Genomic DNA, 13,281 nt, shown 5'->3' with positions numbered 1-13,281 from the left:
CAAGACAGTCTCACAAAATAAGCTAAATTAAGCTTTGTTTGTATGACTCAACTGGTCTTGTCTGCCCAGGCAATTTTCAGGGCTGGTCTCCATTTGTTTTTAACAACCCTCCCCCCACTTTTGGTCATTCTCTCAGAAGGCTGAGAGTATGATCAACTACTATCATGCTTTTCCCAGTTACCACCATTGAGGTAGCCAGGCTGAAGAACCCTGCAGTCACTGGTTCCATTAGTTGAGTCATCACGATGTGTTTGGAGGCCCAGCATACATTTCATATGGTTGATGGTATGAATATACTGAACATGATGTAAAATAGCAGTTTATATATTGTTAAAGGAAAGAACTACATTTTATTCTTTCTTTGTACCCCCAAATCATCCATCTGAGTGTGATGCCAAGTGCATAGTATTTAGTATGTCTTCTGAAATGAATGAATGGAAATAGTAGTGGTAAACTGCACTAAAATCATACTTATTTTGCACAGTATAATATAACAAATGTAACTTAACAATAGGATATTTTGCCCTGGGGAACAAGCCAGGATGGAGTCAGACTGTAATTTTTGAAATTTGGCGCTGAATCTCTGATGCTTTAAAAAACAACCTATGCTCAGCGCTCCAGTCTCAGCTAAGAGAGGTACCAGAAAATTCATTTGCAAGACTGCCATGTTAGAGATAAGAATGGTTTTAGGAAGCTGAATCTGGCTTCAGTTCTTTTTGCAAGAAATTTAAATTTCCCTTTAAATAAATTGTTAATATGTTCAGTTTACCCCAACTTTTACTTTCTTTCTTCTCTACTTAACTGTTTTTCTTCTTCATGTAACAGAAAGCAAAAAGATACCTCTTTTCTTTTCCTGAAATGTTTATATAGCATTAAGAATGAAGCATTGAGAGGTGAGACTCAGGTCAGGAAGGAGAGAATACTGCACAATAACCACTATTAATTTCATGAAGAATAACAGATCTTAATTTCGGTTCTAAGTGTAGGCACATACAAAAACACCAGCCATAAAATAGGAGATTTCTCTTCCTTTCTTGTACTCGTTTGCCCACATTGGCAATGAGATTGAATTGTGGGAGAGAGATTTTCTTTTTATTTGAATGAATGAAAACAGGTTGCAAAGAGTTAGAGACTGAAAAACACTGTTGCCTATTTTTGGAGTATATTTTCAGACAGCATTAATGGAAGGGGAAGTGGCCTGTGTGCGGGGCAACCGGACACTCCATCAGTCACACTCCCCGCCCCCCCCCAGCCCAGCTGCCCTTTCCTCCTATCATCCCTCTCCTTTTCTGGCCTCTTGCCTTTATTCTCTCTCTCTCTCTCTACTACATCTTGGTACTCAAACCTGGAATGGAGCATTTACCCTATCATGATTTGAAAATATAGGGACACGTTTCTGATACGGTCAACGCACCTAAATGTTCTCTGAGTCTTACCAGAGTTTGCAAAGGGGAGGATGCGTAAAATAAGCTGGAGTGCTCTCTTGTAGGAGTGGAATTCTGCTGTTGAGAAGCTGAAGAGTGATGCACTTGGGATTCTGCTGTCCAAGGGCTACGTGGAGAAAGAGCACCTACAGCTCTCTAACCAGAAACTGAATCAGCTCCAAGGAGAACTTGGTCAGCTCATGGCGGAAAGGAAAACTTGGTTAAGAGAGGCAAACGGTTTTTTTAGCAGCGCTAATCAGGTCAGTGTAAGGTCACGTTGGTAATTTTAGGTAATCAGGGCAGACCGGTGAGAGGCTCGTTACCTCGCTAGGCTGGGGCACATCGCAGAAGTCTGGGTTCTGCACACAGGTTCAAAATTAATAGCAGCAGAAATGAACTTCTAAAATAGATTCTTGTCATGGCCATTACTTGGATCTCAAAATAGGAGACTCTATGCCTTGACATGCAAAAAAAAAAAAAAAAAAAAAGTCCCCATGAGAGTTTCATCTTAGAGCTGTCGTTGATCTGTTTCAGGGGGACGCTTGTACCAACACCACAGTGTTTCTCACCAAGTAACGGAATTATCATAAAGTATGTCTGGATGAAATGGACCCTTTGAAACTTTTACCGAAAATATATTTCCCCTTTAAAAATTCTCTTTCATATATCAAGTAAAGATATATGGATGTTGCAAGCCTTCTGCGTGCAAACCATAAGGCTAGAAGCAGAGCCTCAACCCGACTGCCCTGCCTTGGGTCTGCCTTTTAAAGTCAGCCAAGGGAAAATCTTGCTCTGGACCATCCCCAGGTCTTCTTGAGCTGGAGAAGTGCTCTGCTTCTCATGGCTGACTCACTTGATACTGATGGTAGCAGGTGGCTCTTGGTGACCGGGAATGTCTACATGTTCACCTCACATGTAGATCTGAAGCTGGTGATATTATTATTTGAACACTTTTTTCTACCTTTTCCAATCTAATATACACCTCCAAACTGCCTTATTCGAATTGCTTAATACCTTAAATTTCAGTGATACTTTTGAAACTGGACAATGTGACAGGAAACCAAAGGGTAACCCCCCAGAAGGTAAGTGTATTGTGATTTAAGGTCATGATATCAACAATCTGAATACAATGTTCTGGTACATATATATAAAAATATTTCCTTAATTTTGAACTTCCTTACTAACAGGAAATTTGAAAAGGATGAAGAGTACCATTCCAAAATAGAGGTGCTGGAATTAACAGTAAATGAGGAAGTGTTCAAGAAATATTTGGCAAATTATTTGTTTGGGATTTCTTTGTTCTAAGAGAAGAAACAGAGCATGTTACTGGAGCTATTGAACTGAGTAAATGGTAGGGCTTTAGGAAAGTTCCTCTTAAATAGTCCTGATTTCAAATAAGAGATTTCTAACTTGCATTGCACCCTCATTCTACAAAATGAGGGAGGCATCCATCGGTTAATGCTGCTTCTAAGGAAGATAGTCATAGAACTTGTTGGTATGGTAAGACAAGGCTTCTACAATAAGCCTATAGTTTCAGTCCTGTAAAATATAGTTTTTCTCACTCTCTTTGATTCTTACTCTCTTGCTCTTGCTTCCTCTGCTCTCATTATTTGGTAACTTTCCAGGGAGACTTTGTTCTTACATTATTTCTGGGCCTTGAGGGAAAAAGAATGACATTTCTTGCAATAGTGGAAAAAAAAAAAGAACAGAGTGATTACTTTCTCAAATTCATATAGAAATTCAGGTCAAATCTTAAGAAATTATGTTTCTTAACCCCTAAGACTTGACTTCTAGATTCCCCGTTTCATCATTTGAAATGCCATGACATTCAACTTATAACTAGTTCAGTTGGGATTTATCCATTCTGTATTATCCATGCTATAGCATTCTCTTCAGTCAAGTGGCACTTACAAAGGTATAGGATTTGTTCTCCCTTCTCAAAACATCAGGGAAGTAATTTTTAACTACAAATTTAAGAATCAGGGTGAAAGTTGCTAGATTTTTACCTCAGCAAAAATAGAAGCCGGAGTGTGGACAGTGGATATTTAATCATGACTTTTGAAATGAAAAATTTATCATATTATTAAGATGCAATAGGTGAGGAAATAATGTAGTGGGTAAGCCCATTTAAATGAAAGAAGGAAACTCTTCTTAAGACTTGCAAATGGTATTTTTCTTTTTTTATTTATATTGTGGAATCTCCAAATTTTACAAAATTCTCACCATTTTACCCAACTTTTGGCATAACAATTATACATAATCCTAGTTAAAGAGCTGGATTTAAAACATTAATATAATTTTAAAATCCCTTAATTTTTTTTGTTACCCTGAAAATTCTGTTTACACTAGGTAAGGGGTATTTTCAATTTATATCACCTCTGAAGCACTGAATTTTCCTTTTAAAAATTCACTTTACTGTACCATGAGTGCGCTGGATATTTCTAATTTTGAGCATCCCTGTCCCTAGATGAAATCATGTTGTCCAAGATTATGAGGCACCTGAAATTTTACCCAAATTTCAAGCTAATATGCTAACTTGCCACTGTTTTGTGGATGCTCACAAAAGACACATGACTGCTGTGTCAGTTTTGAAAGACTTTTTTATTCACAAAAACAATAAAAGAAATGTCAGTGTGTCGAATCACTTTCCTAAGTCCAATTCCCTGGGGCCGGGGTGGGGGGTGGGAATGGGGGGCGATGGGCCAGCAGATGGGCCCAGCTGGACGACTGCAGGTGCAGCCTGGTGGAGTTCTAGGAGGGGAACCCTCAGCTTGGGGAATCTGTTTTATAGCAAACAATAATCCAGCCTGCTGTTTGTCTCAGAAGGAGACATTTTCTCAGCCCTGAAGGTTGCTGGCTGCAAACCAAACACTGAGAAATGCCCCAAATAAAGAAGGGTCAGTGTTAGGCATTCTTGGCACACCAATCATGATGGCTAGGAGCGCTAGTGACTCTCCCAACACATGCAGCACTGTGAAAGAAAGAGGAGGTCAGCGCTTTAAAAAACGGTATTTGCTTTGAAAACCAATTCCATTCTTGATAAGTGAATTATTTGTTCAGCAAACAACCTTATTCCAAATTTGTTAAAGCTATGTCAATATTCCCCTTCAATATCTGTGCCAAATACCAGCGTAAGAAATATGCTAGTATCATATAATATATGAATGAATGAACGTGACAGCTCGAGTATTTGCTCAGTAAAAAGTGAAATGTATGATTTTAAAAACACGACTTTCACTTTTTAAAAATTTTGTTAAAATGAAAAAGATGTCCTAATCTCATCTGCAGAATGGACTATTGTTAGTGCTTTCATATCATATATATTTCTCTTTTTAATCTGGATTTTTTTTATCATATATTGCTGGTACTTTTGTTGCAAGCACCTGGAAATTTTCCCTCTTTCTTCCTCTCCCTTCATTGTAATTAATTCCCCTCTTGCTCAACTTCAGATATGGATATTCATATTTACTAGAAGGAAAGTCATAATAATTTCTTTTAGTGACGTCTCTAAGTAGTGTGGTGAATAATTAATTACTTTCCTTCTTTAGGGGCTCATTTCTTTAGCATACTTTTGCTACATAATTACTGTGTGTCAGGTGCTATTCTAAATATTGGGGATACAGCAGAGAACAAAACATACACAAAAATCTAGATTTGTGCAATTCAGTAAAGTAGAATCATCACCTAATTATCCACCTCGACAAGACCTCCCCACGGCCTTTGCCCTGTGGATTCAGGAGTGGCATCGATTGGCATTTAATCCTGCTAGGGGTTGCGATTACCCCAAGGTTCAAGGGTCTGTTTCTTACTCAGAGCGTCTGCAGCCTTTGGCTTGAGGTACGGCAGTTTGTACCTGGAGTGAGCGGCAGGTGGCGATGTTAGCACACAGGACCCCAGAATGTTGCTCCTAATGCTTTTTCATAAACCGGCCACTGGATTCAAGTGGACACCGAGCCAACTGTTACTTAAGAACCTGAGAGACCCCTTTTCCATTTTGGGGCTATCTACCATGTTGGTGAACTTATTGCTAAATCACTTAGCAACGAATACAAGAAGGGTTAACTGTCAGTGTGGGATGGCAGCTGATTGTTTCAGATGAAATCAAAGTAAGGATGGAGCTTGGTACGATTTTTCTCATTTATGTATACACTATTCTCCCATTCTCAAAATAGGTGCATGTTAGCCCAGACATGGGAAACAATCAAGTGAAATGGCCCAGATGTTGTACATATTGAAGAATGAAGAAACCTGTCCAAGTAGCGGACCTAAAAAAATATTTCCAGAAGGAATTGGCTAAGATGATATAAATGAATTCAGGAAATTAAGCTAATTGTCATTGGACGTCAAGGGAAGTGTACTTACATTCAGTTTCATAATTCTTAGGCAGCCTGTCTCAGATTTCTCCTTTCCAGAACAATTTCCCTCTCTCTTACAAAGTACTAATGCATCTTTTTTTTAAACTCCCTCCATTCTTTTACGTTTCCATTCAGCTAATGTATCATATACCTAATGTTTTCATGTATCATATATGTACTTTAGCTAAAGCAATTGAAGATATAATCCTTGCCTTCAGGACCTCTTGGTCCTAGTTTGGAGGAGAGGCAAGGGAACGGAAGTGTTGTGCACTTTGGGAGAAGCCCAAAGCTTCCAGAGTGAGTGTAGAGAATTAGGGAACATAGAGGAGAGGGCCAGGGAAGACGTGTCAAAGAAGGCTTCTCTAGAGACAATGAGCACTGAGCTAAGTATGAAATGCTGGGGCAAGAAGGGGTGGGGGAGGACTGAGTGGTACAGAGTTATGTCTTGTTTGGGGGAGCCTGAGGTAATTCATTTTGCCAAGAATGTAGGATATAAGCCCAGAATGATGAGGGACGTGCAGTAGAAGTAGTCATGGCATCAGGGACATCTTGAATAGTATGCTAAAAAGATTCTGTCTTGGGGTGCCCAGGTGGCTCAGTCAGTTAAGCATCTGTTTCTTAGTTTCAGTTCAGGTCATGATCTCAGGGTTATGAGATCGAGCCCTGCATCAGGCTCCACACACAGCACAGAGTCTGCTTGAGATTTGCTCTCCCTCTCCCTCTGCCCCTCCCTTGCCTGTGCTTGCTCTCTCTCTCTCTTTCTCAAATAAATACATTTTTAAAAAGAAGTTTCTATCTTTAAAAAAAAGTTTCTATCTTATGCTGAATATATCCTTAAATATGAAGAGATATTGAGGACTTTTAAAAACCATGAAGCAAACCTCTTGATACAGAAGCAAATGATGTCTTAATTTACTCTCCTCCTGTATGCCCTCTGAGAGAATGGTTTAGAAACCTTTAGTTTTAGAACTCAAGGACAGGCTATTTAAATCACAGCGAATATTTTATATACATATATATACAAAATACATATAAATAATAACAAAAATATATAAATAATAAATAAATAACACAAAATATTATATATAATAGAAAAGTTATCAAAAACAAGAAATGCCTTTAACATCTTACATGTCTCATGAAAGCCCACAACTCAACCCATATTTAATTAGTCTTAAAATGAAGGCAGTCAGTTTTATTGTCACTTACTCATGAGTATCCTTCACAATAAAGCTGTTGAGTGACTTCTAAGCGAGTCACGAGTGTATTTATTAGTTTCCCTTCCATGTACAATTTTAAACTGTTACATCTCTCCATTGGCATCAGATATAGTCTTCTTTGTATAGTAGACATTCCTGGGTAGAATTTCTTTTCTTTGCTTTGCTGAATTAAAACTCCTTGAGGATAAGAAACATGTCTATTTTATTTTGCATTCACCAGGACAGAAAAACACCTAGGGCAGTGCCTTTCAAGTAGCAGATGCTCAATAATTATTTGAATTATTTGAAGCAGTGAAATATTAGAAGCATTATATTTTCATAAGAGATTACACTGATCCAAGGTCATTGGAATGAGATCCTTTTGAAAGAGGAGAGCTTAATTACTTTAATACATGACTTCAAGCTCAATCTCTATGTCATAGCTGAGAAGGGAATTATGCTGGATGAAGAGATCCACACGTACCACCCTTACCCATACCACCTCCTCCAAGAAGTCTCCAGGGAGCACTAACTGCTTTTTTTTCGTTATTCCCCTAGTATTTCTCTGTGCTCCCTAGAGACAGATTGTGTCTTAGTCATCTGTGCATACCACCTCGTGTTCAACAAATTTTATTGAATGAACGAGCAAATGACTAGCTATGTGATAAGTCAATTTACAGTTTAAGCCTGAGTTTTCTTATTTTCTTTTTTTTAAGATTTTATTTATTTATTCATGAGAGACACAGGGAGAAAGGCAGAGACATAGGCAGAGGGAGAAGCAGGCTCCCTGCAGGGAGCCCGATGCCAGACTGGATCCTGGAACCCCGGGATCACTCCCTGATCCAAAGGCAGATCGCTCAACTGCTGAGCCAGCCAGGTGCTCCGTGAGTTTTCTCTCTTTAAAAAAAAATTCTAACAATCCTTATTTACTTCAGGGAATGCCATTCAGAATACAAGTTCCAGCAACTGGTGATAAATGTACAAAAAAAATATTTTCAGGATAGAGTTGGAGTATAAATAAATAAATGGAGTTGTGGAGTATTTTTTTTTTTTTGGAGTTGTGGAGTATTAAATGAAAATTTTTAAGTGTTTATTAGGATGACACTTTTCTGTGAAAGTATATAACAGCAATAATTGTATTTTACATGATATGCGATGTAAATGTATCATTACATCTAAATGAATAAATAGCATGAGTACACACACACACACACACAAATAAAATAAAATAAATAAAATAAAATAAAATAAAATAAAATAAAATAAAATAAAATAAAATAAAATAAACAATATGATAGATTTTGGAGCCAAGCTGCTGAGGTATGAATCTGGCCTTAGACATGAATTAGTTCCATGACCTTAGACAGTTACTTAACTTCCTTTTACATCCACCTTTTTTATCTGAAAAATAGAAATAATAATTATATGCACCTCACAAAGTCACTGAGCTATTTTTTTTATAAATTTATTTTTTATTGGTGTTCAATTTGCCAACATATAGAATAACACCAGTGCTCATCCCACCAAGTGCCCCCCTCAGTGCCTGTCACCCATTCACCCCCACCCCCCGCCCACCTCCCCTTCTACCACCCCTAGTTCGTTTCCCAGAGTTACGAGTCTCTTATGTTCTGTCTCCCTTTCTGATATTCCCCACTCATTTTTTCTCCTTTCCCCTTATTCCCTTTCACTATTTTTTATATTCCCCAAATGAATGAGACCATAAAATGTTTGTCCTTCTCCGATTGACTTATTTCACTCAGCATAATACCCTCCAGTTCCATCCACGTCTAAGCAAATGCTGGGTATTTGTCATTTCTAATGGCTGAGGAATATTCCATTGTATACATAAAGCACATCTTTATCCATTCATCTTTTGATGGACACCGAGGCTCCTTCCACAGTGTGGCTATCGTGGCCATTGCTGCTATAAACATCGGGGTGCAGGTGTCTCAGCGTTTCACTGCATCTGTATCTTTGGGGTAAATCCCCAGCAGTGCAATTGCTGGGTCGTAGGGCAGGTCTATTTTTAACTCTTTGAGGAACCTCCACACAGTTTTCCAGAGTGGCTGCACCAGTTCACATTCCCACCAACAGTGCAGGAGGGTTCCCCTTTCTCCGCATCCTCTCCAACATTTGTGGTTTCCTGCCTTGTTAATTTTCCCCATTCTCACTGGTGTGAGGTGGTATGTCACTGAGCTATCTAAATGAGTTGATACATGACTGGTGCATAGAAGAATTAAGCACTTACTATGCTCTAGCCATTATTTTGTTATTATATATGCATTTAATACTGCACTGGCCACTCTCATGTGACTTGAATGCTTCTGTTCATTTTCCTGTCCCCAGCGTGCACCACGGTACATGCTCCATAGAGTCAAATAAGCATTTCTTGAATAAATGAAAGAAAACAAATGCTTCACTCATTGTAAAGGGACACTTTCCATGATTCCCAAAATCATCCTAAAACCTAGTCCACTTAGATAAAAGAAACCAGAAAGTATAAACAATGACTAGCTGGGTTCTACTTGTGGGTGGAGTTTATCCATCTCAAAGATAGGCTTACCTCAGAAAAGGTGAGAGTTTGTCAATACATAAACTTCCTTCACTCTTGTTGATACGATGCATCAGCTACATGCCATTTTCAACCCCAAACTCACCTTTCAATGTTTTTTCAGCTTTTCAGATTGTGAGGCCCAAACCAGGTTGAGGACCTCAGGATTTTACACATCTCTCATTAACACCACAAAGCCGCCTTTTAACACTTGGAAGGGGGGTGAGTGCTGGGGCCCAGCGGAGAGAACCTTGGAGACACAAGAGGGACAGGGACACCAGTAGGGAGCAGCAAATACTGGGAGCTGAAAATCACATCACCCTTTGGCTCTCGCCTTTCTGGCATTTGAGAGCTGGGGCAGATTTGGACGGGATCTGAATCAAGTATCAGCTCTCCAAACCAGGAGTCACAAGAAATTATCTCAGGTGGTGTTTAGGAAAGGAAATGGAAGCTCTCCGTCTTGATGAAACGGAACCCCGAAGAAATCTCTGCAGACAGTGGGATTCTCTCATGAGAAGCTGAGTTTTGTGACCTTGGTAATTATAAAAGTTCCAACCAAACTCATTTTTCAGCCTTGGAACTCATGAAAGGAAAATTTCAAGGTTCTACACTGTTCAGATTTGTTTGTTTTTAATGTTGATTCCCTTTAAATAAGTTAGTCTAGCAGCAAACAATACTACATCTTAAGCATCTTTGTGAAATAGTGTGATACAATTATTCTGGGTGACTCATGGTTCTTGCTTAATTTATAAATCTCACTAATTATTTTTAAAAGAGTAGAATGTGCTATGTCCTGCTACTATGTCTATTTGATTTGGTCCAGCCCCACTTTGGATCTTGTACTTAACAATGGAGGAAAAAAAATCCTTTTTTTTCTTTTTTTGCATCAGTTATTCTTTTTTTAAAATAATATATTTATTTTTATTGGTGTTCAATTTGCCAACATACAGAATAACACCCAGTGCTCATCCTGTCAAGTGCCCCCCTCAGTGCCTGTCACCCATTCACCCCCACCCCCTTCCACCACCCCTAGTTCGTTTCCCAGAGTTAGGAGTCTTCATGTTCTGTCTCCCTTTCTGATATTTCCTACCCATTTCTTCTCCCTTCCCCTCTATTCCCTTTCACTATTATTTATATTCCCCAAATGCATGAGACCATATAATGTTTGTCCTTCTCTGATTGACTTATTTCACTCAGCATAATACTCTCCGGTTCCATCCACTTCGAAGCAAATGGTGGGTATTTGTCATTTCTAATGGCTGAGTAATATTCCATTGTATACATAAACCACATCTTCTTTATCCATTCATCTTTCGATGGACACCGAGGCTCCTTCCACACACACAAAAAAATCTTTATTAGCATCGTAAAAAAAACCCAAACAACTCCTTAGTCTTTCCAAACCAAGGCAAAAGAGCCGAGTGGTCTCCTTATCTGCCCAAGAACTGGTTGGTACACTATCAAATAAATCATCAAGAAAAGTTAGAATCCAGAGGGAGAAAATATTATCCTTGCGCTCATATCCTTGTTTTTGCCCCTAGTCATAAAATCTGTATTTGACCAAGTTTGAAGAAAGAGAGGAGTGTGAAGAGAAAACTACAAAGGAAATATTAATTCCACAGGAGTTTATATGGGAGTCATAGTGTCATTGCTAAAAATAACTTGCTCTATACCATGTGTGAGACAAAGAGATTCTTTCCAGACTGGATCCAGTATATCAGGTTCCTTTTGCATATGGTAAATAGAAAAGCATTCGGTTCTATTCCGGGAATAGATTAAGTGAGAGCAATGTTACTTAGATCATTTCTGGAATTGGTACATAGATTCCTCATCAACTTCTACTTGGGGATAAGATAAATGAGTTTTACATGGGATTCTGACAATCACAGACAGTATAATCTTTTTGAAAGGGGACTCCTCTTAAAATCATTAAATTTAACATTTCTGTGTGTTTAGATGATTCCCAGTAGGGTTAGGTTTGGATTATGGATAAAAAAATAAACTCTCTATACTATATGATGGCAAATTAAATTTAAATAAAAATAAATAAGCAAAAAAAAAGGAATAAGTTCTCTTACAGTATGCACCTCACCTTATTTGTAAATATATTTGTTGAGCTAATGAAGGAACACAACCACTCACCTCCTTTCTTCCACCATAATTCTATCAAGTGTGATACATGGGATAATTTGTAAGTAGGTGCTTTCCTAACACTTTGATCTTTTTGAGAAAAAAACTCTAGAAGAGAATTTGGCTATTTTAATTCTAAGTTATGGGTTATCTTGGTCCTTGATGTGCCACCTCCTCCTTCTAGTGACTGTTTTGCCTTCAATGTATTCCCACATTATTGAGATATAATACTTTTATGGTAACATTCAAGAAGGGAGTGGAGTCCCCTTGCACATGCATTTAATGTACATGCAGCTTTAGACTCTAACTCCTATGAAGATGAGACCAGGGCCCGAGGATATGAGAGTAGCAGCTGTGCACTGGGGCGACAGGAGGAAAGGCCCAGGCATGATTAATGACCACAGCAGGTGGTCCCGCTCTTCTCAGTGACTTTTCAAAGATGTGTCCAATCAAGAGTTAGAGTAATCAGGAGAAAATAATTTCTGAATATTTTCTACATGTCCACCTTCTTGCCCTAACTTTCCTACGTTTTTCCCATCTCTCATTCTCAAAACAACAACAAACATGTATTAAGGTTATAGTGGCTTAATGCTAAAACAGAGTGGGATCAAACTTGTAGAGAAGAAAAAGCACTTTGGAATTCTCTATCCTTTCCCCCATTCACACAAAGAATTTTGGGGACTCCTTCTTTTAAGGGAAGAAAGAAGTGAATGCCGTCACGTGTCGTATATACACTTTCTCTTTATTTCTTCCTTTAGTCTAGCTCCATGGCTCCAATCCTCAATGTGAGCATGAGTTACTATAAGCACTTGTGCACATACACTAAATTTTAAGTATGATTTAAGGGGGTTCATGATAATTTTGACAGCGCTAGATTTTTGTTTTAGGCACTAACTTTAAAGCTAAACTTTGATCAACATGAGACTCCACTTCATTAAAAATAAGCAATAAAAATTTAAAATATAAAAACAAAATTCCGGAAATAGTGGTGGTTACTGCCAAGTGGTATTTCAATGTGTCATGGAAAGATTGGGAAAGTGATTCAAATAATCTTTTTCAACATCAGCATCTTGACGCGTTTAGCTCTGTGGCCAACTACAGAAAAAAAAAGTGGGAGGATCAAATAAGGAAGAATCTTAAGGTTCAAAATTTCTGTAATAAAACTATCTTCCTTTCCCAGTCCTGTGCAGCATAAGAGAAATCACTCAACCTTTCTCTGTATCTCTTCTCACCTATAAGAAGGAAAAGTAGACACTTATTTACAAAAAGTTAAGTTTTAAGATCTTACTTTTTCCACCTAAGATGAGCAGGCTTCTTGGAAATGCCCCTTCTATCTTAAGCCTCCTCTGGTAATCTTTTGCCACGTGGCTCCGTGGGCCAGGGTTTAAGAGCAGGGCCTCAGGGCCTGGCAAACTGAGTACAGAGACCAGATCTGCCACTTAGTAGAAGTATCACTTTATGCAATTTATTTAATCTCTCTGAGACTCAGTTTCCCCAGTCAATACAATGGAGATAATTTCTCACTTCCATCCGGGGCTGTTAAGGATAATGTGCCTGAAACTCAGCAGACATCAAAAATGTTTGTTGGCTGAATGAAAGGTAATCATGAAACACAGAGTATA

General features: G+C 38.5%; 1 protein-coding gene across 3 annotated transcripts in view; it reads left to right on the top strand.

Moving 5' to 3' along the window:
* CCDC141 (coiled-coil domain containing 141) overlaps positions 1–13,281 on the top strand; it is a 174,988-nt gene that overhangs the window by 95,324 nt on the left and 66,383 nt on the right. For all 3 annotated transcript variants that reach the window (XM_035696286.2, XM_035696285.2, XM_049106194.1), the window contains exon 7: positions 1,490–1,684. In XM_035696286.2, the coding sequence (XP_035552179.1) occupies positions 1,490–1,684 (195 nt within the window). The remainder of the gene's footprint in view (positions 1–1,489; positions 1,685–13,281) is intronic.

The sequence above is a fragment of the Canis lupus genome, chromosome 36 (genome assembly GCF_003254725.2).
Source record: "Canis lupus dingo isolate Sandy chromosome 36, ASM325472v2, whole genome shotgun sequence".
NCBI lineage: Eukaryota > Metazoa > Chordata > Mammalia > Carnivora > Canidae > Canis > Canis lupus.
The sequence above is the reverse complement of the archived record's forward strand: the minus strand, read 5'-3'. Positions and strand labels throughout refer to the sequence as shown.